Source organism: Drosophila kikkawai, chromosome 2R (genome assembly GCF_030179895.1).
Source record: "Drosophila kikkawai strain 14028-0561.14 chromosome 2R, DkikHiC1v2, whole genome shotgun sequence".
Classification (NCBI taxonomy): Eukaryota; Metazoa; Arthropoda; class Insecta; order Diptera; family Drosophilidae; genus Drosophila; species Drosophila kikkawai.
The window spans coordinates 26,924,630-26,951,036 of record NC_091729.1 but is presented as its reverse complement, the minus strand read 5'-3'; the positions used below and the strand labels follow the sequence as shown (position 1 = coordinate 26,951,036).

Here is a 26,407-nt window from a genome sequence, read left to right as displayed (position 1 = left end):
TCGTTAAGTGGTTGTCCCGCGTAAGTGTGACCGCGCTCTGACTTTTCCAATATACCTTCTTCTGCTCGTTTGGTGTTTTCTTGCAGCCCTGACTCCTCTTCAGTCTCCGCTTTGTGCTCTCCTTCCAAAAAAGAAACGGGAGGACGGCTATGTTTAATTTGTTTAAAACAACCAAACTGCCAGCCATACAATTAATTAAAAAGTGTGCAAGTGCCAAGGCCTCAATTAAAATGTTTGTGACACACCGATTGGCTTTAATTTAACTGTTGCGTGCTGTTTTTGATTTGTCATCGTTTACGTTTTGTGACTGTTTTTGTGCGGCGTTTTGTGCGTATATTTTGTGGTTAAACAAACTGCAGAAGTAGTGTGAGTTGATAACGTTGTTGCAGTTATATTTCAAGTGTTAATCATAATTTTAAGAAGTAATGGAGCTAATTTAGCGGCGGCACAATAGGAAAATGCAAATTACTTAAAACAGGTTGTCGGCGCTCCCGTTCCCGCTGCCGCTCTCTCCGTGCCCCTCTTTCTCTTTCTGCCGTGCGCTTTGGTATTTGTTGCCTCCGCGGTGTTGTTGTTGCCAACTGGGTACTTTTTTTAACAGTTGCCTTGGTCAATGTACGGCATTAATTACGCTCGAATGGTAGAATACTCGAAGCCGCAGATGCCAAAGTAACAAAGTAAAGAGAGGAGAAGTAAGACTAAACTAATTTGCACACTCGCTTTGGCGTGCTAATTCCGCTTACTTTGCTTCTTCTATCTGATATCTTTCGGTTTGAGGGCGTTTTGCATGATTCATTTGCTGCGTTTGTTTTGTCTTTTGTGTTTGCCTTTGCGCACACACATATCATTGCAGCCAGCAACAACAACTACCTGTGGCATGCAGTGTTTGTTTGTGTTCGTGCCGCTCAAATGTCAAAGTTGACATTTCGCTTTGGGCGGGATTTCAAATTGAAGGTGAAGAAAGCGACAGCGAGAGAACGAGAGATTGGCATTTTTAGACTTTTATCTAAGTTGTACAGTAAAAAGTTAAATTTTATATAACTTAATTAATTTTATATTTTGATAATTTTTTTTAATTTAAGATCTTTTAACTATTCTTGTTCTTTTTCCTAATGTCCCACTGTTTAATCTTAAACTTTTATCTCTTCTCTCTTCTTTGCAGTTTTCTGTTATCAACCTGTTCGTGTGCGTGTGTGTCTCTGTTTGTTTCGTGTTATCTAAATTCACTTTAGCCAGCTAGCAAATGCAGAAAATGCCCTCTCAAATTCTTAACGACGGCAGCAGCGTCAGCTTGAATAGTGCCAGCATGAACATGGCCAATTCCCCAAATAGCATTACGGTGAAGACGGCCTACAATGGCCAGATCATCATCACCACGATCAATAAGAATATTTCGTATGAGGAGCTCTGCTATGAAGTTCGAAATATCTGTCGATTTCCCATAGATCAGGTCAGAATGTTATACAAACTTTTTATTTGACATTATCTAAAAAATATGACATTTTTCAGCCATTTACCATTAAATGGGTGGACGAGGAGAACGATCCCTGCACCATATCATCGAAAATGGAACTGGACGAGGCCATACGGCTGTACGAAATGAACTATGATTCTCAACTGGTCATTCATGGTGAGTTTTTTACTATTTTGTTCAGTGAAATGTGTAGTTTTAGAATTTGAGCTTTTATTTCTAATTTTGGGTTCAATTTAGAGACATAAGAATCTTTAAAATCACTTAAATTTTAAGCTTGAATAATTTGGAAATCTAGAAAACCAAATCAATTTCTTTTTGAATTGGTTTTTAAACCCCAAAAGTTTCTGTGGTATACCAACGGTTGTCTATGAAAATATTGTACTGCAAATGAATGAATTTAATTTCGTTTATTTTATTTCTTATAAGATTAATGTACTCCGAGCAAAACAGCTCCATAACCCATTTTCTGTATTCAAATCAGCCCACCAATCAAGCCTCTTCCTTATCCCTATTTCAACAAAGTTTACAACTTTTCTGATTGAATTAGATGAAAATAATTTCATTTGGCTGCCGCAAAGTATCCAGTAGGCAATTAATTATCCAATAAGCAACACATCTCGTGGGTGGCTCCAATATTTAACCAGGCCTATAAACATTCAGGCCTGATTAAACAATGTGAGAGCACAGCACGTTCTATTGGCTCAATAAACTTGAGTTTTCCTCGTGAGTTTGCCGGCATCCGGGCACCCGGCTTTAAGGCAGGCTACAGCAGCATCTACTCGACTTAATAACATAAAATATTAATTAACCCGTACACACACACTCACACACGCTCGAGGATCTCGTGTCTTACGGCAATTGCCTTGAGCAGGGAGCGTTTTTCTTTTTATTCTGTTGACTTTTCCCAGCCTCCTCCCACCTATTTACATATAAAGCTGTGTTGGCTCTTGGCTCGCCGGCCCCATTTATAATTCATTATAATTAAATTGTTTGCTCCGTGTGGGTTTAAGTTTTTCTCCATCTTTTTTGGAATTTTAATTTTCCTGTCGTGCGGTTTTTGGCGATCTCACTCAGCAGCCCCCGCTCGCTCACACACTCCCCCCTGTGAGTTTTGTACTTAATTATGCCAGCCGCAAAAAACAAAGGGGTTTCACTTGCCACATTCGGTTGTTTTGGCAAATGACAAACACAAAACCCTTTCAGACACTAAATTACCAAAATAAGGTGGGTAGAAAGTTGGAGCTGTTAGAATAAGGAATACGCTTTACTTGGAGATTTTTTATAGATTTTAGATCTTCGAATGTTTAATATTAATTCTCCAAATAACTGCCACACTTGAAGGTCCTTAAAAATATTAAACAAAGAAGGATCTCACAGAAATGCGAAAAGTGAATAGAAAATTGTATACAAATTTCATTGCATACTTTTTGACACCTTTTCAATTGATTTCAAATCCCTAGAAAATCAGTTGATTAACAATATAGGCTTGTGTTAGTACAAGGACCTTTAATATTCACACATTCGCTGTCATCGTAAGCCGCTTAAAGGGAATCCCTACTAAATTCAGAATGCACTAACATTTGCCGAGTTATTCACATTATCCTTGGTCATTCCATACCTGTGGTCATTCCCTGTTTTTTTTTTTCGTACATGGAAAACTCGGAAAAGGGGGGAAAAACCAGCTACAGCCAGCAACTAACGGCACAGCAGATATGATAACTGCCAGTCGCACTAAACAAAGTTTTGCGATGAGGGGGAGGTTACTGCGCGGGTGTTACAGTTTCCGCTTTCGTTTTTTTTTGTGGCTTTTTGTTTTTGTGCTTGGGACCAAGCTTCCTGATATTTTGAGGCCATTTGGGCTGGCCATCTCACTCGCACTCGTATTGTCATAAGGACATGTGTGAGCCGCAAAAAAGGAAGAAGAGCGTGAAGGGACAACATGTTAGTTATTGTTGTTGTTATGTGGCCACGTGTGAAAAAATGCGGCTTAAAATGTATTAAAAGCATTCCGTATGCGTGTGGGTGAAGGAGCGAGATGGAGCAGGGGGCATTGTCAAGGTATTACGTTACCGTTACACGCACTCTCCTGCATATGTTAGTGTGTTGGTCGGTGTTGTTGCCTTTGCTGTTCTTTTGTTGCCTTTTACATGTTTTCTGTTTGTGTTGATTAGTAAATGGAAGCGTGTGTGTGTGCGCCCCCGTGTATGTTTCTGCATTTTTACAAGCCCTTGTTTTGACTTCTCCTCTCTCCTTTTTTGTATATTTGTTTTTCTTATTTTCGTACGTGTATGTTTCTTTATGCCTTTGGTTTACCTTCCGGTTTCATCTCCGGCCAACAATACCTTCCGCTTTTTCCGCTCGCCCCTCGCGACCGTCCCCCCCCAAAAACAAAACAAAACAAAAAGTACGGAAAGCCTGAAAGCTACCGTTATAATTTATGCGCCTGCAATATGGCAACGCTGCCCTGCGAGCGCAAACACATACACATGAAAAACTTTTGTCCAGGTCCGAAGAACTTTTCCGTGCGTGTGTGTGTGTGTGTGTGAAGCCCAAAGGTCGATACACAAGATGCCGTTACCCAGGAGCGAGATGGCGATAGCTGGCGAGCGGGGAGAGAGCATTTCCCCAGTCGAAACAAAAAACAGCTGAGCCAAAACGCAAGGCATTGCCATTCGGAAGAGAGAGTCCGAGCTGGCAATGCTTAAAGCGCCGGTCTGCGGCTTTCTCGTCTCGCAAAATAAAGGATATTCGGCGGAGAGTAGTCCTGTGCGTCACCTGACATTGAAGAAGTTACTCTCTGGCTCTGACTTTGGCTGGCAAATTTCCCTAGCATACTTCTCTGCGTCGGCATTTCACTCGCGCGTTGGCCGCTCGCCTGTGTGGAAGTGCGGAATTCCGAAAAAGCTAACAATTTTCCGGGCTTCAAAGTCGCGTCGCACACACACACACACACACTCACGCACACTCAAGTCATACACATAATTATATATATATACAAAAATACATGGATTTGCACACAGCTAACGGCATAACGAGTTTCTGCGGTGTGAATTAAACACGAAAATAAAGCAAAATCGAAAAAAGGAATAAAAAATAATAAGTAATAACCAGTGAACACAGCATAATTCTATATAATTATAAACATTTCAGAACTCCAGTGTGGCGCTGGTTACTCGGCGAGTCCTGCCGAAAGTCTCGAGGAAAAAAATCAATTGCCCCTGGGCAATATTTTTTCGACAGTTCTGCCGAAGTTGTCGTACATTCCTGATTAGTTGTCGTACAATTTTTGCCTTGCCAAAAAAAGAAAAGAAATTAGGGGAGCGGAAAATCAGGATGTGAATGATTAACATAAATTTGTGAATGTTTCTTGAATGAGTTTGGAGTGGGAACTTTACAAGTGTCTTTAATTCAAAGGATGTGTGGATTGTAACAGAAATGACTGGCATTTCCTATTATCCTTAATCCGATTTCGTCTAGTCAATATGTTTTGAAAGTTTAAACAGAATCGGAAATATTTAGAAATTTTAGGAAATAATTATAATAATAAATAAAGCAAAAATTATAAATTTATTGAGTTTATTTAAAGTAGAGTTCATATTTAAATTTTTTTCTGTAGTTAAAAAAATACACTAATATATTTAAAATATTTAGTGATTTTTAAAGCATCCTAGTTTAATTTTTTAAAGGATATTTTAAAGAGTTTATTGGATATTAAAGCGTTGTTATTTTTTAGATAAAACATTTTCATTTTCTTAATAATCAAGCTAGAAAACTAAGTAAAATAGTGGTTCTCATACCTCTATAATACTTGTATTCAAACAAGGTATTACATTCACCTTCTTTAGGCACCCAACTTTATTTATCTGGGACATAATGTAGCGAAAGCGCAAAGCAAACGACACCTGATAAAATCGAATCATTGATTTCCATTTTTCGTGGATTCCCAAACAGTTTTTCCCGCATCCAGCTTGTCTTTTTGCTATGGATTTTCTCCTATTTCTTTTTTTTATCCTTTTTTTTTTGGCTGCTGTGGGCCAGACACTGGCAAACAAAACCACACACTGGCTCACACACACACACACACACCAAGTGAGTGTGCCAGCTAGTGTGCAGAGTGTGTGTTGGTGCGAGAGAATCCCCACCCTAAACTTGACCCCAGGCATTTGCACTTCATCAAGCGCTGCTTGCACTTCTGCGAGACCGTCTGGTTGCCAAAAACTTACCCTATACATGGCTATATATGTATATATACATAAGTATGTAAGTTGGATGGATCCATTCCATATGCATATATGTATATAACACAGTGTGTGTAGGCTGTATGTGCTGGTAAATGAGTCAGTGGGCTAGGATGAAGCTGCAGGGCGAAACAATTTCCTTTTATTCTTTTGTGGAAAGCGTTTGGCGTTGGCCAAGCTGTCGCCGTCGCCTTTGCCTTTGCCGTCCCCGACGCCCCGCCATTTAAACTTGTTCGTTTCTTTATGGCCCGAAGGCCCTTCACTCGAACCAGGTGCGCCTCCTCGGTGTGCGCCTCATTCTTCACAAAAGTTAAATCAGCAAATTTCCACTGTTTTTTTCCGCACTGTTTTTTCTTTTTTTTTCGGATACCGCCGAGTACCCTCCGGGTCCTGTTTCTTTTTTTTTCGGTTCCTTTTGCAACCTTTGGGAGATTCGGTTCTCCATTCGCTGGCTGGGCTGGCCCCCATTATGATTGTTTGGCAAATTTTAATGATGCCATTGGGCTTAATGAAATTATTGTTAGTTCAGCAAACAAGAAAGCCTCCTTTTGGGCGGATAATGGCTCTGAATTGGATGGGCGGCAGGATGGCAGGATCTCTGGTGTGGGCTCTGAATTGAATATGCACATGACGTCCGTTTGGCTGGCTCATTTTGCACGCTTATTCCATATTGCTGATGCACTGGGAAAATAATAGTCGATTTGGGAGGTTTTTATGGATCATTATACCCTTGCAGGGTATTATAATTTTAGTCAAAAGTGTGTTTCATAGTGAAGGAGTCATTACCGACCCTATAAATCATATATATTCTTGATCAGCACAAAAAGCTGAGTCGATCTAGCCATGTTTTAGCAGAAAACAAATTTTTTATTTATTTATTTTTTTTTTTTTGAGGTCTTAAAATGATTCAATTGTCAAAGAAGAAATTGGCAAAAATTTCAATTTCTTAAAATGTGAAATTTAGTATGCAGTTTCGATACCCTGGAAAAAACTAGCACAGAAAAGCTTTCAGAATTGAATTTGATGCTTTTTTGGCTTAGTTATGATATTTTTTATACAAAAAATTACCATTTAAAATATATACAAATATTAATTTAAAGAGTGTGAATATTTTAGACCTTTCTGAGGGGTTTTATGATTTTAGTCAGCGAAGGAGTTATTACCGACCCTATAAATCATATATATTCTTGATCAGCACAAAAAGCTGAGTCGATCTAGCCATGTTTTAGCAGAAAACAAATTTTTTAATTTTTTTTTTATTTTTGAGGTCTTAAAATGGTTCAATTGTCAAAGAAGAAATTGGCAAAAATTTCAATTTCTTAAAATGTGAAATTTAGTATGCAGTTTCGATACCCTGGAAAAAACTAGCACAGAAAAGCTTTCAGAATTGAATTTGATGCTTTTTTGGCTTAGTTATGATAGATTTTTGAATGAATGAACAGCAAGGGTATACAAATTTCGGCCTCCGGAAGTTAGTTTCCTTTCTTGTTTTTGTCTAATATTGCTTGCTTTAAACAAATTTAAAAGGACAAAGCTATGAATGAATAACTCTAAATTGTAAGAGCTTATATTCTGAGTAAACATGTTCCTCTAAATAAAAATTATTTCTACTTTCTTTTTAAAAACCATTTTTTTAAAGTCACTAGAGATTTAGGTAAATTATACCCTATCCTTTCTTTAAATTTTAAATGTTTTTTTATCTCTGTACCACGAGCGGCTTCCCATTCTTCCCTTTATTCGCTGTGTGAAATTTTATAACTGCGCGGGTCGAGCGAGGCGCTTGATGGCGGTTGGCAGGTGGCACACTCACCTCCCGCTTGACGTCACTGGCAAAAGCCAAATTGATGTTTAACTATTGATGCTCCTTGGCCCCGACTGGTATCTGGTATCTGGTATCTGACGCTGGCCTGGAGATTGCTTCCCAGCCCATCGCCTGCTTATATTTATCGTTATTGTATCGCAAAGCAACCCGACTCGCCACGATTCCTTGTGTTTGCCTCCTCGAATGGTCAATAATTCGGGGCGTGTCGGGCTAAATATCAAAATTTGATGGTTTTGTGATGTAAGAAGCTGGCGCTTATGCAAAGCTCTTGGGAATACTTAAACAGTGTAGTAAATATTAAATAATAGTTTTTTTGGTTATATATTTAATCAATATTCAATAACATTCTTTTGTGCAATTGAAGGCAGCTCTCTGTGGGATTATAAATTTATGAATGGGCTTATTGGTGCTTTGTATTCAGAATTGCAATTAGTTTTTTATGTTTAAACAAAAGCTAGAAAGCTAAAATATAACAATATTTAATAAATAAATAATTGAATGTGGATTTGTAAGTTGTTAACATCAAGTTTGAGTTTAGAATGCGATGAATATAAGTTAATATAAGTAAGGCTTTCTGCTTTTTCAATTCATATTTCATGTTTTCTATTTTTATTTACCTTTATTTTATTTTATAATCCTTAAATCCCTGGCTAATAGCATCTTAATTTATCAGTTTAATTGAAGCTATTAATACCTAGAACCATAAATTGTATTAATTCCTTGTTCAATATTTCCATCAATTGTAAATCGGATTTAATCTGGCTTAGTGCAGTGGGATTTCAGGATTTCAGGACTTTTGCCTGTCCAAGAGCTGGAATTTGTATAGAGGGGAGCTGGAGGGGGTTTGCTTTGGACTGTTGGAATGCTAGGATGCTGGGACACTGGGCTCCTCTGTCCTGGTCCCCATCCTACAGGGCAAACAAGCAGGCAACCAATATTCATGCTCCAATTGCAGGGAAAACAATGCCGGCGGAGTGTTTATATTTAGCAAACGCTGTAGGATACGGCCAGCGAAAAAGGAATGGGTAGTGGGTACCAAGGGATGCCAGGATTCGGAGCAGTGGGTGCTGGTGGGGGCGGTGACGGCGGCTAAATTTAATTCCAAAATGCATCAGCTCCCTTTTGTTTTTCCCCCAGGCCACTAGAGACTGCATCATCAGCAGATAACAGGAGCAAGTAGAAAATAAGACGAAAAAAAAGAAACGCCAGAGAAAATGAGTGCCAGACAAAGGAATCTGCTTGCCTTGTCACGACAAGGCTCTTGTGTCAAGTGGATGCTGTCCACCTAAGGACCTTTCTTGCCTCCCCCTTGGTTTAGCCCCATTTTCGACCCACTTCGACCCTCGTTAATCATGCGAATTATGCATGAAAGTGGAGTACTTAATTTCAATTGTCTAAACAACAAGCGATTGCGATGTGACCTACCAATACACTTGAAGAAAATTTTCTATTTACACTTGACTGCACTGGCGGGCGGCTTATTGGGTTGGCTTTGCTTGACTGGAGATACAGTGATGGCTATTGAAAGAGGCCACTTGGGAGGTTGAATGTTCGTAAGAGTGATTATTAGTTATACATTGTTTAGGGGGGAGCAAGGAAATACCTTAGCGTTGACATAAAATCTTTCGAAAAAGGTGTCTAAAATTATCGTATAATTTCGATTATAGTTACGTCCTTTGTATGATGGGGAAAAATATAAGTTTTTTGGCAAACAAAATGTGTAAATGCCTTTAAAAAATAATTGATTATGATTCAAATGTTTTAACTAAAGAAATACAGATAACATATTTAAATAATAAATTATAGTTTTAATATAATTATATTTTCTTGCTTACCTCGCAATACAGTTATACATTTTACCTTAAATTATTATTTTTAATAGATAGTTTGGCCATTATTCAATATTTTATTATTTAAAAAGTTCATAAAGCTTCTACAAGTAATAATTTCACCCTATCAGGCGTTCACTGTACACAAGAAGGATTGGCAACCGAAGATTGCATACTTATTAGGGCGACTGGGAGCGAATTTCCCTGCGCGCGTCGGGCTTTCGACTTTCTCTCTCTCTAAAGTCCTCGCTCACTCGCTCTCTCTGTTTTCGCCAAAATGTCCTTTCTCTTTCTTGCCTTTCACGCCTTTGTCAATTTGCAGCAACTTGTGCGCTCGTTTGACTTGGGTTAAATTGTTTGTGATTGTCGCAGCGATGTCTCTGTGTGGGTTACCGATTTCTCCAAGAGCGTGCCAGTGTATGTGTGTGTTGGTGTTCTGTGACAGAGTTGTCAGCTGTTCGGCCTGCATTTCTCTCGGTATCCCCGCGCCGCTCTCTCGCCTCTTTCCCATTATTACACAATTTATATATTTTTTTTAGGTGTGGTTTCTGCGGCGTCTGCAACCGGCCACGCCCAGTTCGCACCGCCCATCTCATGGCCACATCCTGGCAGACTTCTCTCTGTGTGTGGGTGGGTGTTCGTGTTAGTTGCTTCTTTTTAATCAATCATTATAAACTGCGAGATCAGCGCAGGGAGCGGAGAGCCATGGCGGCGGCTGTCGTTTGGCTTTGAAACTTTGCATTGCATAGTTTGCTGCGCCATGTAACTGTAATTGCAACTGGGACCTTGTTCCGCTTTGCTTCGTCCTTAAGGCTCCTGGGCTCCCCTCTGCGCTAATGCTTCTACGCGATGTCCTCCAATATTTTTACACGCTCCATTTGTGAAAGTTAAGGCGATGAACTGTGGGCGGGCAGCAGCAGCGGTGGGTAAATGGTAATGGGGTGGGGTGGGGTGTGTGGGTTGGGCTGGGGATTGGGGTTTTATATTAAGTGGAATTATTGAAAGTACTCGTTCAACAAGAACTGCCGTAAAGAGAAAAGTAATTCAAGTATTTTCCGGTGATTAATTTGCAACATTCAGGCAATCGACATATGGCGTGATTTTATTCTATAGCTTTAGGACATTTTTTACTTTTTTAAAGTAATTTGCAAGAATACTATTACTACTATAAAATCCTAGAAAAGGTAGATGGACTTAGGATTATAACTCGGATATTTTAATGTTCCGACGGATAGAAGATTGCTGTGCTTATCTGCGACTTTGTAGGCTTTGTTTTAGGACTTTAAAGTCCTGATAGCTCTATTATATAAAGCTTCGTAGTTTATTTTGGCTTAATTTAAATCATTTCAAGCTTAAAAATACATTATTTTAACTATTATTTGGCAGTTCTCCATAGCCATTCCAAGTAAGTAATTAAAACTAGCTCTTTTCAACAACAAAACTCGATTGAAACCAGTTGTTGGTTGCTGGCAAGGCAACTTTCAATTATTCTTGCAACAAGTTGCTGCCCACTTACAGTCCACTGTGCGCTGTGGCACCTCTACCCCCCGCTTTCCCCCCTTTGTGTGTGTGAGTGCGGTGACTTTGTGCTAATGAAAATAATGCTAATTAATCGCAGAAAGAAGTCAAGTGCCACGGAACTGTAAAAGAACAAAAAGAACGGAAAAATCAAATTAAATAAAAAAAGCCAAGAAAGTTACAAAATAATACAATTAAAAAACTAAACCCCGTCGCGAAAACCTACAAAGAACAAAGTATAAAATGGCCTGGGGCTATTGGTCAGCCACGACTGTGGATCGTGGGCGGTCGCCGCGCCGCCTCACGCAGTGTGCCCCGCTTCCGGTCAACATAGTGCAGCAGGAGGAGGAGGAGGAGCAGCCCTGCCTGCCCCAACAGCAACAGCAGCAGCAGCAACAATCTCAACAACAACAACAGTCACAGACCTGTCCCAGCACTCCTTCAGCAAATCAGCAGGGCAGCGGCAATCTTTGCTATAGCCCCACCTGCCGTTCACGCTGCTCGAGTCCTTGTCCAGGCTCACCGTGTGGCTCTATAACGCCGCCACCGCCGCCGCTGCTCACCTCCTCGCAGCAGCACCTGCACTCCAACAAGAATTGCCCGGCAGCCCAGCAACTGATGACACACCTGGACTATGCAGCGCGGAGACAATCACTCGACCAGCTGGACAGTCCACAGGTATTGGGATTTTCATGGTTTCCATTTCACCTAAAGTACATATGGTAGCTCTGCTTGATGATGAAGGGTTGAGGTTGGGAATTGAATCACTCAATGATGAGTGCTGGGAGCAGCCAAGTTTATCCAAATTTTTCGGACTCATACTGGTTTCCCAGTTTATGCATATATTTAGCAAACTGGTCAATTGATTTTCCATTATTCATTGTTGACAACCATTGAAGTTGAAGTTTATTAATAGATTTCAGGAGGTTGTTTTTATTTATTAACATTTTTAGATAATATTAATTAGGTAATTACTCCGAATTGTTAATTCTTAAAGAAAATGTTTTAAAACTATAGAAAATTAATGATGAGTAACTAGTTTTCTTCTAGCAAAGACTCTTATGTAAAAAGATTCACACATTTGAATGCTTATATTCAAGGGATTCATATTGTTGTCATATTGGTTTTTGTTTCTACATTCTTGAATGAGTTATAAATATTTTTCTGAGGCAATAGTACTCGTTATTCACTGATTAAGACTAAGAAATTGTAGTGAGGACATTAGTAATACCTTTGAATATTGAATGAATACTTAAGGAATACTCATGATAGATTTTCCATTTATATTTTGCAAAGATGAGCAATATATGAAAACCTAACTTGGATATTTTAAATTCATAAAAGTCAAGTGTATTTTCCAAGAAAAAATAATGCTCAGATCCCTGATAAAAACTAATACCCAAACTCATTCTCTTAATTTCAAGCAGAGTTATATACATGTACAAGTAGCTAAAAAGATACAGACCTAGCTAAGATCCCTAATTCTGACCTGGTTATCTATTCTGTCTGCTTCCCTCCCATTTTCAAACTTAATCCAGTCCAAGTACTTCGACATTCAGGCCAACCAGCTGTCGGACATCATGTGCCGCGGTGCGGTGGTCAGCTCCATTCAATCGGCGAACAACACGCTCACGCGCGGCGTATCGCTGCACAGTCGGAGTGGCAGTGCCCACGGCAGCCACCATGGGAGTCATCATGGAAGCCATCACAGTCACAGCCATCATGGCAGCGCCCACGGATCACTGGGCTGTTTGCAGGGCGGCGTGGGAGTGGGCGTGGCCACGGGCAGCACTGGCAGCATTGGGATGATGTCGGCGGGTCACATTGACACCGGGGACTATGATGTACCGCATCCGCATCCCTACACGCATCATTATATGCAAACGACGGCCTCGGTGACACCGCCGCATGCCACCTTGAGCAGGCCAGGATCAGCGGGAGCCGTCTGCCAGGGCCACGACTCGGGATCGGACTCGAGTCAGGGCTGCGGCGGTTCCATTATGGGCGGCATGCTGGTCATGGGCCATCCGGGACACATGGGCAGTCTGGGACACCACAGTGCCGGCAGCGGATCGCTGGGCAGGTGCTCGAGCAGGTGCCACAACACGAACACCACAACAACGGATGATTCAGGCGGTGGCAGTAGCGGTGGAGGAGGAATCCCAGGTGGGGGCACTGGCTCTATGTCCGTGGGAATGCCAGGCATGTTGATGGATTATCATCACAGTCATCACAGTGGCAGCGCCGGCAGCGGTCTTAATGGCTGCGGTGGAGGCGGAGGCAGCATAGCTGGCGGCAGTATTGGCGGAAGGAGCAGCGTTCTAGGCACCATCCATAATGGGCATGGGCATCATCATCAGCAGTATCATCATGAGTGCATCCATTACGAGAGGCTGCCCATACCAGTGCCCATACCCACGGTGCCCATGGGCGTGGCATCGCACCCGCAGCAGCAGCAGCAACAGCAGATGTCGCAGCATCAGTTGCAGTCGGAGGAGGAGATAGAGCCGGCCTATGCAACAGGTAAATGGGAAGAGGGTGCTTATTTCGAGTTTTAATATTTAGTTTTTGATTTGTAATTAAATTATATTATAAGTTTATTAATAAATATAAAGGCAATGGTTTGTTTATCTTTTCTTTTACTATATTGTGTAAATATTAAGTTGATTTTCTTGTTTTTATCATAAGAAAATTCGTTTTAAACGGTTGTCTTTTTAAGTTTTTAATTTAATATGATAAGTTATAAAATTAAGTAGTAGTAATTAGATTTTGTTTAAGATATATTTCTCGATAATTCATGGTTTACATTAATAATTTTGTTGTAAATGTGGGACTTTACCTCTTGGATCTAAAGACTTTCAAGTCTCAAGACAAGATATATCTCAGATTTTAATTATAGTTTAATAATATCAAAAGAAACATTAAACGTACTAAACTATTACCCAACTCAGATAGGCATATTCTTTTTCAATTAGAAATGGCCATGCATTTTGCTAATCTTTTTGAATTACTTGCAGCTTAATACGTTTAGTCAACCAATTTATGACCCAAAAAACAGACAGCGCATTATGTGCAATAAATTGGTGCTTATCCAAATTTATTAGTTCCAATAAATTATTGATTTTCCACGGCATGCGTTGTACTTAATTTTATGAAATTGCCAGCCCCCGATCTTATCGCCGGAGCCATTCGTCGCGCTCTCACTTGCTCTCAATTGGAGGAGGACGGTCGGACGGCAGTAATAATGTGACAATTCAATCGGCAATCGGCCACTTGAGGCTGCCTCGGTTTCTGTTCTGTTTCGCACTTGGTATTATTTTATTTTTCCCCCCTTCTTTATTGTTCTTTTGTTGTGCTCTTTTGGCATTTTGCCTATGCCTTTTCTTCCACTCGCCTCATTGCGGGCTCAGTTTGCAGTTGAAAGTCGCGCGGTGACGACGGCGACGCTTCGTGCGTTTATCGAGAGCGTTTTCCAAAGAGTATCTCAACTGGGTGACCTCTGAACTGGACCCAAAAACACACAACACACACACAACAACCCACAAGCAGGCATTACACCACAATGATCATCTGGAGCGGCTTCTGTGAGGCGGCCCAAATATACAGCACTCAAACCGCGACTTTTATGACCGGGGGACCATCGTGTTAGTATTGCAGTGAAAGAGGGGTCCCTCTCTTATTTAAATTGCCAATTAATTAATGTGGATGCCATGTAGATTGGCCACAGGCTGCACTGTTTAACTAGAACGGGTTTAAAGTGGAGTTTTTAAGCAGAAATAGTGACTAAGAAGGGTTTATTATAATAGATATTTTGTAAATTTAGCAAGAAAGTTAAGTTTAACTAAGCTTTTATCAGTAAATAACTACAAAAATGTAAATTTAGAAACACAATTAATATTGAAAGAAGCTTAGAATTACAAATCCTTAATCCTTAAAAGCAAAAAGGTTGAAAAAACAAGTCCTATTCAGTGAAATGTGCATTAAAAATTACAAAAAATGTATGAAATTATAGGAAAAAGATTCCTTACAACTAAGGATTACATAGGACAAAAAATGTATTCTCTGCATTAGGGATTATTAATGCAACTTTGTCCTTAGAAATTCTTCTTGAATTTTGTTAACAAAATGTAAAAAAAAACTGAACTTACACACAAAGTGTAGAATATAATACTTTCCCTTGCGCGCCAAAAGTATTGGTAAAACAAAATCTATACAAAGAATGGGAAGCACTGTCTTTAGTGCCTATTTTCACATAGAAAAAATACAAATTATGGTAATAAAATTAATGACTCTGCAGAGCAAGTCTAAAATCTAGTTTCAAGCTATAATCTTTGCCTTCCGCCACGACCTTCTACACACTCAGCGCCCTTCTTTATGACTAATAATGCATATCGGGCTTTTGTTTTCTAGCCAATCCCCCCGCACATTCAGCCACTAACTGTTATTCCCCATGGCCTCTCCTAGTCACTCTATAAATTTCTGCTCGCCTCGTTATCTTGCTGTTGTGGCAAGGCATTTACGAGCCGAGAAAGAAATACAAACCGCCGGGCCAAACAAGAATTGCAAAAGCAAAAACCAGAGCAGAGTGTGCAGTCTAAACAAATCGGGCAGAGGGCCTATCACAAATTGATAAGGAGGAACGCTCCGTGGGGAAATACGAGGTGTATATATAGAGCTAGTGTTCTGAATTCTAGGTCAATGTGTGTGAAACCTAGTGATAACCTTGCGGACGGACAGGCAGAATTATTGAACCCTAGGTTCTCCTGGGGCGACACTTTAATTGAATTATGAATGAGCGATGAGCTGGCTGACTGACTGACGGGCAGACAGACTGCGGCAGTGTACATCTGATAGCCGAACAATTGGTCTCAATTGATGGCACTGCTGCTGCTGTCCCGGAAAAGCTTAATTAACATTGAGAGAGAGAGGGAAATCTCTTCTCCCCCAGCTCTTCTTATCGCTACATTGCTCTTTATTCTCTCCACATGGTGCGTGGCGCAGCGCAGAGATAAGAGTCCCCACCAGTGTTTGGCAATCGCATTTGGAGTCCCCCGGAACCGGCTCAGTTGCCTAGTGGGCGCTGACATGTTAACAAGCCCCAGCAGAGAGACACCAGCGCATTCAGTTAATGTGGCTCGGCAAGAATCCGTTTATAAGTAAAAAAAACAATCACATTAAATTGATAAGCGACCCGCGGCAGGGAAAGAGATTTACCCGATGGGCAAACTAGCCTGCCGTAAGCATGCCCTGCAATTATTCCCCCAACACAATGACAATATTAACAAATTCCAGACGTGCTTTATGTACTCTATAGCTTATTATATTCAGTGCTGTATATTAAATCCTTAAATAATTGTTCTTTTGTGTCTTTTCTTTGCAGTATTCCCCAATGTTCCTCAAGCGCCGGGATTGTCCTGTGATGGAGAAGATCGTAAGTGTTTAGCAAAATTAAATAAAATATATCTATATATTAAATAATTGGAAATATATTGATTTCATCAGTTCTAAAGGGAGTGTTAGGTGTTCTTAAAAAACAATATTTTAGAATGTTGTTGTTTTCCCTTGATTTCCATTACTTATTTGTACTCAATATAGCTTTTGTTTTGTCTGAAGACAATCCGTACAATGAACTTTGCTTTATAAAGTTCTAGGAAAGATAACTATTTCATATTGATTCATCATATTTACTGATTCATTTTAGTATTATTAATAGCTAGTAAATATTAAAACAGCCGGAAATAAACAAACTTCAAAGCCAGATCAGACTTTAGTTTTTTTCTGGCTGTAATACGGATTCTACAGATTGCCTTAAATATTTACTTGTAATTTTTAAATTCCTCGAAATATATTCTACATAAAAATGTATAAAATATATATGTGTATGTATCTCTTCAAATAAGAAATTCAATTTGTATTTTTTCCCAGAAAGTAATAACAATCTTATCAATTTAATTTATGTTTCTTAATAAATTCAAATTATTTATAATTTAAAATACAAGCCTCATCTAATCTTGATTTATTTTTCAGGCAGCATCTATCGACGCGGTGCTCGACGCTGGCGCAAGTTGTATCGCGTCAACGGACACATCTTCCAGGCCAAGCGTTTCAATCGGGTGAGTCTCTAATCCCTCCCCAAAATCTCTACAAAACTAACTTTTATATATTCCCCATCTTTTCAGCGTGCTTTCTGTGCCTACTGCCAGGATAGGATTTGGGGCCTGGGCCGTCAGGGTTTCAAGTGCATCCAGTGCAAGCTGCTGGTGCACAAGAAGTGCCATAAGCTAGTGCAGAAGCACTGCACTGACCAGCCGGAGCCGCTGGTCAAGGAGCGAGCCGAGGAATCCAGCGATCCCATGCCCGTGCCGCTGCCTCCGTTGCCCTACGAGGCAATGGGCGTTGGAGCAGATGCCTGTGAGACGCACGATCATGCGCATATAGTGGCGCCACCGCCGCCAGAGGATCCTTTGGAGCCGGGCACCCAGCGCCAGTACTCGCTGAACGACTTTGAGCTGATACGGGTCATTGGACGCGGCAGCTATGCCAAGGTGCTGATGGTGGAACTGCGACGCACTCGACGCATCTATGCCATGAAGGTGATTAAGAAGGCTCTGGTTACCGACGACGAGGACATTGATTGGGTGCAGACGGAAAAGCATGTGTTTGAGACGGCCTCGAATCATCCGTTTTTGGTGGGGCTGCACTCGTGCTTCCAGACACCCTCCCGGCTCTTCTTCGTCATTGAGTTTGTGCGCGGCGGGGATTTGATGTACCACATGCAGCGGCAGAGGCGGCTGCCCGAGGAGCATGCCCGCTTCTATGCGGCGGAGATCAGTCTGGCTTTGAACTTCCTCCACGAGAAGGGCATCATCTATCGCGATCTGAAGCTGGACAATGTTTTGCTTGACCATGAAGGCCACATCAAGCTGACGGATTATGGCATGTGCAAGGAGGGCATACGGTCGGGTGATACCACCTCCACGTTTTGTGGAACACCCAATTATATAGCCCCGGAGATCCTAAGGGGCGAGGACTATGGCTTCTCGGTGGACTGGTGGGCTTTGGGTGTCTTGCTGTACGAGATGTTGGCTGGACGCAGTCCGTTTGATCTGGCTGGAGCCTCTGAGAATCCCGATCAGGTGGGTAACTCTCTCCTTTTCTTTAGAATATTTGTGAAATATTTGTTTCTTTTTTTAAGAACACTGAGGACTATCTGTTCCAAGTGATCCTGGAGAAGACCATTCGCATACCCCGCTCTCTAAGCGTTCGAGCGGCCTCTGTTTTGAAGGGTTTCCTCAACAAGAATCCCGCTGATCGTTTGGGCTGCCATCGTGAGTCTGCCTTTATGGATATTGTCAGTCATCCGTTCTTTAAGAATATGGATTGGGAATTGGTGAGTCTAAAGCCGGTTTACCTGGTGTTTGCTCTGTGTTTGTGTGTGCTGCTAAGGCACTTGTTTGTGATGATGATAAGGAAGATTATAGAGAAGTTTATGGGGAAATTGTGAAATAAAGAAGGTATCTAAAAGATTTAAGTAACATTTATAGAGATTAAATTCACGATTTAAACATAGGTCAGTTCCAAAGTAACTTGCTTACAGTCTTTATGTTAAGGTATTGCTTTTAATTACAAATCAAGTTGGAGATAAAATTGGCTATCGCTGTTGAGTAGCCTCCACCCTTATCTTGGACCTTAATTGATATCTATTATTACGTGTATGCGCGTTAAAGATAGCACAAAAGGAGGTGCAACCGCCTTATATACCCAACCTAGACACCGGCGATCCCTATGTGACAAGCAACTTTGATGTGCAATTCACCCAAGAGCCGGCTGAGCTAACGCCAGACGATCCGTAAGTGGTATATATAGCGTTAAATCAACCCGAAAGATGGCAAGTTGTGTTAGTTATTGTTTGATTCCTTGCATGAAAGTTTCACAACCCTTAGAGAGCTCGTCCAAAGCAGGTAATTGTTCGTATCAATCAGACGCATCTCCCTGCCATTGAACCCACCCCTCTCTCTATATATCTGTCTTTAACCGAAAAGAATTCACTCTTAAAACGATTTGTATCATCATCATGATCATATAAAGCTCAAGCGCCACACCAGAGAAAAAAGAAATACTTTTATGTTTGCCCCAATTGGCTGGGAGTTTTTCTTCTTCCTAATCGAGTTTATGATTTTCTACTATTATCCCCCTCATGCACAACCAAAAAATCGATAAATCGCAATCACGCAGCTTGAGCGCAAACAGGTCACGCCACCATTTAAGCCACGCCTAGACTCAGATCGCGATCTGGCCAATTTCCCGCCCGAGTTCACCGGCGAGGCCGTGCAGTTGACCCCGGATGATGAGTAAGTTTTCACATTTTCATTTTAAATTCCTTACAAATCTAGATTTTTACTGTACATGGATTAATATATGTGATTTTTCCTTGATTTTCTCAGTCATGTGATCGATAATATCGATCAATCCGAGTTCGAGGGCTTCGAGTATGTAAACCCCTTGCTGATGTCGCTGGAGGATTGCGTCTGACACCACGAAATGTGTGACTTGCATCCGTATAATATGCGGGTAAGTGTAAAGTAAAGATTGTTTAGCAATTTATTAATATTTCTTTAAATATACAACAGCTCTATGGCGAGGATTCCAGTGATTACGATTCCGTGGCTGATGACCTGAGCCTCCTGCATTTGAACAGCGCAGCGGGGGGAGCTGGTGGATCAGTCAATAGCAATAACAATCTCAGCCAGCAGCAACATTATCGCCAGCAGCAGCAGCAATATCATCCCTACTCGCAGCAGCAGCAATTACAGCAACTCCAGCAGCAGCAGCAGCAGCAACAGCAGCCACCACAACTTCATCATAATGGTAACAATAACATTCATAATAATCAAATGCAAGCAAATAATAATAAAAGTCTACTGCAGCACATGTTTTGCCTTCCATTGAACTAATTAAAATAACAAATTAGATAAAAGAAAACCCCAAAACGACCCCAAAGCCACACAGCAACAACAGCAAATAGTAGCAGAGCAACAGAATGAGAAAATTAATAACAATTTCGTAACTTACCAGTTATAAATACAAGTAACATATACTCTCCTCTCAACCAGCAGCAGCAGACACGAAGACGAAGACTTAGGCAAAGTAGTAATATATTTATTATATATATGTACGTAACAGTCACAAGTTGCAAGTATTACACTATAAAAGGACATAAAACGATTACTTTACTACTTAAGCACCTAGGCAGCCAGGCAGCAAACAGATAAAGAAACCATTTCATAACTCAATGCAAGACTTTTCACCGCGAGGAGGGAACTTTAGGGAGATGGAGGAAGAAATGCAACAAGAACTTTTTAAGCTAACATCATACGAAATATATAATTTTTAAACGTTTAAATAATACTAACAAACAGACATTTCAAGTTTAGTTTAACAGGAGCAGGAGGACTATATATTTCAAGTGAATCAATCTATCTAATATCTAAGCATATATAAAGAAATCTAAAATGTAAAATGTGTGTGTGTTGTAGAGCTGAGAGAAAATCGGTTTCGTAAAGATATTTATCGATCTTTTGGAGAAAAGAAAAACGATTAACTTTTCAAATTCAAATTTGTTCTAAACTAAAAAGAGTTTATGTTCAAATAAATTATAGACTCTTTCAAAACCGATAAAAAATCGATAGTAACGATATTGAAATCGATTTTATCCCAACTCTAGTGTGTTAGTATTAGAGAGAAAGGAGGAGAAAGTTTTTAAAAGCGACGGAACTGCAATAGTTGAACGATAAAACAGAATACTAAAATACTGACAGACATTGTAATTCCCTAATTCTAATTTTTACACACTGAGAGAAAAAGAGTTAACCGGATTCAGGAAAGAATTCCCTTCAAATGCGAACAAAGACAACTTATTTATTTATTGTATTCCCTTTTGTATTATTTATTTATAACAAAAAAACAAAGCAAGCAAACACAATCCGTCTACTGGCAATATATATATCTACTTATATATATCTGTATCTTTGTTAAGTATTAAAGAAACCTTTGTTTTTCTTAATGCATTCCACTGTACTTACAAAAAACATATAATTTAAAAAAATAATGAATAATATTAAAATATTTACAATTTTTTTTGTGGGTCGAAAAAAAGGATAATCAAAATGCAAATTCGTTTTGTTCAATCTGTTTTTTAGCCTAATCCCCTAGATATATATATATATGTAATAATATACACTTGAAAACTTAAACTCAACTCAAATTGTACGTTATGTTTTACGAATATTGTGAAATTCATTAAAATTAGAGTATATCCGAGGATAATATCATTGTCATTCTGTTGCAAAAGTAAACGTTTTAAATTGAAACAAGAGATGGCGAGAAATCTTAACTCAAATGTTACTTGTTAATTGTATGAAAAGCAACAAAAATTAAGCGCATATTGTTATAATTCCAAATACAACGCAATCTAAACAAAGTAATATATATATACAAACATTGATCAAACCGAGTTTTTGATTAAAAACAGAAAATAGAAATCAATTTGAAATTGCACTTGACGATTTACCAAGCTCTTCGATTCGATTCTTTAGCTCTAACCCATTGATTTTGTTGTGTTGTGTTTGAATAAAACCGAGTTCTATGCGTAAGTTTAATTAGTATTTAAAGAGACCTTAATATCCTTTTTGATTGTATGTTTTTCCGTCTAATTTTTACACGAAACTGAATGCACTTTTTGGCATACATAAACGATGCTAGCAAAATGTCAAAATAATGAATTGGAAAACGCAGAACGATAGAGTTGCGTTTACAACAATTATGCATATAAACAAACGAATAAAGTATTGTATAAGAACAAACTCTTTGTTTTTTTATTAATTTATAAACTCTTTTTAAAAGGTTTTATTAACAAAACGTATATCTCGTAGGGGGAAAAGTTAACAAATGCCTGAGAGGGGGAGGCCTCCCTTCATCAGTTGGTCTGCAGTATGGAGACCGGCTCTTGCATAATCTCTTGTATCTTCGCCTCCGGAACTGCCACCCCATTGGCCAGCAGAGTGTGAACAATGCCATCATGTTTATTGCCACTTGAGCGTGCCTGGAGCACGAATTCCGTGTCCTGTAGCAGGAACTTGGTGTCTGTGCCGCCGTGAACGAAAACTGACTGCGGGAATGGGCATAATAAAGTGGGACTATAAAGTAGGGATAGTAAGTGGCGGGGCTAGAGGCTCACCTCCTCGGTTCGCAGCTCATCGTTGACGAAGAGACTCAGCGTGTCCAGTTTAAGCATTATCCTGTATTCCTGCGCCGCCCCCGTCGTTGTCGTCGCCTCCGCATCTGCCGCATTGCCTGTGTAGAGCCACAGTCGATATTGCCTTGTCATCTCGTCTGTGTATAGTTCGTGTGACTTGCCATCAATGTACAGTGAGTATTCGTACTTAAACCCCGGCGCCGGATCCACGCGTATAATGCAGCGGGTCTGATCGATGTGAAAGGTGTCCTCGCCAACCAGTTTGAACATCCAGTCGCGACGAAGGACCTCCTAGGGCAGTCAAGTAATGAAAAGGGAAAGATGTTTTAGGAAAACAATAATTTGTTGAAATGTTTCCAGTTTATGACCGTAATCCTTCTGCCAAAGGACAACAGCTCATGGAAGGCCAAATAATAAAAGTAATTCACTTCACAGTACACGTACGAGAACGCGACCCTGTAATTAAGTTTGCCTTCCACAATGCAAATTCCTCAACAGCTCAACACAGCCAACCGAACGACCGAAACCCACTTGCCGCCGCCCAAAGAACTGGGAAACTTACCCGTCCGTTGACCCAAATCATGCGCCGCCCACTGGTGGTGCCGTGTTCCAGCTCGATGCGGTACATCTAAGCAAAAACAACACAAAAAAAGAAATGGGTTGGGGGGACAATTATCGCAATTTTCCATCAATTTGAGTTGCGGTTTCGGAAAACACTCCATCATCGGGGGTTGCCACAGAAACTAAGGACGATTTCAAACCAAAAGTATGCCATGATTGTAGATTATTTAATCATAGCATACATTTTGACTCTTGTTTAAAGTGTTTTCAAATCCTTACTTCGACTTTACCTTGCCATTGATGGGCACACACCATTGGGCCACTATGTTCTGCTTGTTATAACGCTGGTCCTCCGGCACATGATCCTGCGTCATGATGGGCTGCGTGGATAGATTCTCCAGGCGCAGCGTGGGCGAGAGAAAGGACATGTGTCTAGCAGGACACTGGCCCGCCCACCCGTCGATCCGCCGACAAAACAATCAATAATTCCTATTAATATTAATGGTAATCACATTTCAAATGCAAACACCTCTTGAGACACCCTTACACAATCCTTTGGAGAGAAGTTCAAGGACCTCGTTGTTTTCGGAGGCAACTTGTGCAACCTGCAGATCTAGTGGGAAAGCACCTTCCCAGAGTTTATACCGTTCCTTGTGGCAGCGGCGACAAAACCGCAAGAGCGAACCGCACGTTGTTAGCGCCAATGGCACACTAAACAACACAAACCCGTACAGTAAAAGTCAAAGGAGGAACTGAAGAAAAACTAGTTGGCCTGGCCTGCCTTTGCTTTGGCTTTTGGCCTGGCTTTAGCTCTGCCTCTGCCACAGCTACTACTGCCTCTGGCCGAGTCGCGGTCGCGTTTGTCGGTCTGCCAAAGGCAAGCCAAAGTGCAGAGCAACTACGCCGCATGGCGCCAAAACAGAGTTGATTTGTTTCCACTAGCCGTGCGTGTGTGCTCCGGGTATGAGTGTGTGAACAGGGGAAGTTCCCTAGGGTGGACAATAAATTTCCGAGTAAATATCCTTAATTCCTGGGCTTACTAATTGGTAATTACACTCTTTTGAAGGGCTTAAAGTGAGGTTTTAATAAATACGGGGCAGAAAAGGTTACATATGTAATGGAATTTTCCTAGATAAACTTTGTAGGTTTTTGGTTATATTTTGCATATAAATAATTATAACAGCTTTTCCCTATTCTTTTGATTTAAAATACATTTAGAAAATGTCTATAAATATGTTATAAAATATTTTAGGGGTAACATTTTCTGGCAAATAACATTTTAGGTGATACAAACATTTTTTTTATTAAACCTTTTGGGTTATCCTTATTTTAGTCAAAAGCTTTTTAGGCAGTGAAGAAGTCATTTCCCACCCTATAAATCATATATATTCTTGATCAGCATCAACAGCCGAGTCAATCTGGGCATGCCTGAGAGAAAAAAAAATTTCAAAATTTTTAAAAATTTTATAAGGGGTTACATCATTATAATTTTCAAAAATTAAAATAAAATTTGAATTTCTAGAAATTTTAAATTCAGTATGCAGATTTGTTAACTTAATAAAAACTAGTATAGAAAAGCTTTCAGATATGAAATTAATTGATTTTTGGCAAAGTTATGATCGATTTTCTTGGTCAAACAGCAACTTCAAGGGTATACAAAATTTAGTTTTAAAAAAAACAGCTTTATATCTGGTTTAATATAAAATTCTGATTTTAAAAACCAAAGTTTATCCTTTTAACATTTATTATTTATCATTTAATATTGAATTTAACTAGAAATATGGCTGTAAATACTTTTTAAATAGTCAAAGAAAGATGGTATTCAAAATTACGTAGCCGCCTAGTGGGACAGTCAATAAAATAAATTATGCTTCTTATTATACACATATTTCTAAGGAAAAAATGAGCATTTATCTACTGAATTCAACTCGGAATATGGCAACAAAAACTTATTAATAGTCAAAGAAAGATAGTATACAAAATTACGTATCCGCTTAGTTGGACAGCCAACTCAATAAATGAAACCCTTTATAATATAGGTATTTCAAAGGGTTAAAACCTAATTTCTCCGCCCAGGAGCCTCCACTGTATAGAGCTTTTACCGCGGCCACTTCTCGATACACCCCACTACCAGTGTCGTCGCTCGCATAAAAATAAACTTTGCCCCGTCAAGTATGCAATTGTTTTTGCATTGCACCGAGTCGAGGTTCGAAGGGGCTCCTGCTCTCTGGTTATAGCCTCGAGCCTCCAATTGAGCGTAAGCCAAAACAATATTCGTGCATACATATTTTATTCTGGATGACAATTATTTGGCCCAAGGGGATAAGACTCCACTGTGGCCATGGTGGTGCCAGTGCCAGGCCTCTCCTCTTGCCACATCTTGGTGGCAATCATCGGCGCAAATTTGTCGCATTTTGTTTTGTTGTCATGTTTATGGCGCAACATTTTCTGGCCATAAATACACGCCGAAAATGCTAATGACCGATTGGGTGGCTGGCCCTAGTGGCGGTGATTCTTGGTTGCCAGTGCCAGTGCCAGCACATGCCACCAAGACGTGGAAGACTTTCTGCCTCCGGGCGGCATTTCAATCGACCAGAAGCGATATTGATAAATGTATTTGGGCCAGCTTGGATAAGGAGTCGACACCGAGAAACGGGCACATCATATGTCAAATCAAGTTCCTCGGGACCCAGCCTTTTGAGTGAACCACCCGAGTGGGTGGCTCTGGGAAAACATATGCCAGCGCGCCATCAGAGTCCCAACACGCGAAGGTCACTGACAAAGCGCCGTTTGAAGTCGCTTACAGTTTTAGTTGATGTTGACGCGATATCAAAAGGGGGGGTTGGGGTTGGGTTGGCTTGTTGGTCTTTTTTTTTCCAGCTTTGTGTGTGTGTGCTGGGGTGTAAAAAGAAAGCAGCCACAGCAGCAACAACAAGAACAACAACAATGGCAGATAACGAAACATTTGACAAGGACAAGGGTGCCCCGTCGCCCCATCAAAACTCCCCTTTCGGCACGAAGCTCCCCAGCGGCAATGGCAGCAGCGCAGCAGTTGTGTTAGTGTAATTATTAGTGCCGTACAAAATAAATATGTACGTTTGTATATGCACACACAAACATCCTTTTTTTCGAAGCTCTAGCTGGTAGACCCTTAGCCAAGGGGACTATGGGACTTGAAGAGTAATGCTAACTTTATATCTTAGATTTCAAACAAGAGAAGGTCATTCCTTATTCTTAGTTATATAATAAACAATATCTCAATATAAATAACAGAGAAAAATCTCCTTCTAAATCTACAAACCATTTAATTTCCCTAGTTTTAGTTCTATAATGTAAATAATTTTTTTATAAATACCTTAATTTCCTGCAAAACCACTGCAAATTTCTCCTTTTAAGCCCATTGTCCTTGGCTGCGCTTTTTACGTTGCCTACTTTCCAGTTGAATTTATGGACCATTCCGCTCGGTTGTACACTTTTTATGCAAATATACGACCAAAAGTGCCGCAACAGACAACATTCGCTGACGCTGTCGCTGTTGCTGATGATGTTGTAGTGTGTACTCCGGGGGGGAAGGGAGCAGGACATGGCTTTGGATTGCGTGCTTAGCGCTGGTGTCGGCCGGCTGGCACACTACAAATGTCGCCAGCAATTAATTTCCATAGATAATTGCCCTTTTCGATAACGACAGTGGCATTAATCAAATGCTGGCTG

General features: G+C 40.3%; 2 protein-coding genes across 14 annotated transcripts; one reads left to right on the top strand and one right to left on the bottom strand.

Moving 5' to 3' along the window:
* The first annotated feature begins 100 nt into the window (after positions 1–100).
* On the top strand, positions 101–21,004 carry aPKC (protein kinase C iota type). 12 transcript variants are annotated; one of them, XM_070283585.1, is made up of 11 exons: positions 101–232; positions 1,163–1,450; positions 1,510–1,630; positions 16,262–16,312; positions 16,909–16,994; positions 17,061–18,017; positions 18,077–18,271; positions 18,609–18,730; positions 19,326–19,452; positions 19,512–19,749; positions 19,809–21,004. In XM_070283585.1, exons 2-9 carry the CDS (start codon positions 1,244–1,246, stop codon positions 19,411–19,413), a joined length of 1,827 nt encoding a protein of 608 aa, XP_070139686.1. In that variant the 5' UTR covers positions 101–232; positions 1,163–1,243; the 3' UTR covers positions 19,414–19,452; positions 19,512–19,749; positions 19,809–21,004. The 12 variants fall into 12 exon arrangements, with proteins under 12 accessions (XP_070139686.1, XP_070139685.1, XP_070139687.1 ...); XM_070283584.1 differs by having other exon boundaries at positions 117–366; XM_070283586.1 differs by having other exon boundaries at positions 118–232; positions 1,233–1,450.
* Positions 21,005–21,726: 722 nt separating this feature from the next.
* LOC108072431 (fas apoptotic inhibitory molecule 1) lies at positions 21,727–26,401 on the bottom strand. Of its 2 annotated transcripts, XM_017163552.1 has the most exons (4): positions 22,987–23,124; positions 22,698–22,763; positions 22,118–22,426; positions 21,727–22,048 (listed from the first exon to the last, which is right to left on the bottom strand). In XM_017163552.1, the coding sequence occupies exons 1-4, from the start codon at positions 23,122–23,124 to the stop codon at positions 21,857–21,859; spliced, it is 705 nt and encodes a 234-aa protein (XP_017019041.1). In that variant the 3' UTR covers positions 21,727–21,856. The 2 variants fall into 2 exon arrangements, with proteins under 2 accessions (XP_017019041.1, XP_017019042.1); XM_017163553.2 differs by lacking the exons at positions 22,698–22,763; positions 22,987–23,124 and adding an exon at positions 26,052–26,401.
* Positions 26,402–26,407: the final 6 nt, after the last annotated feature.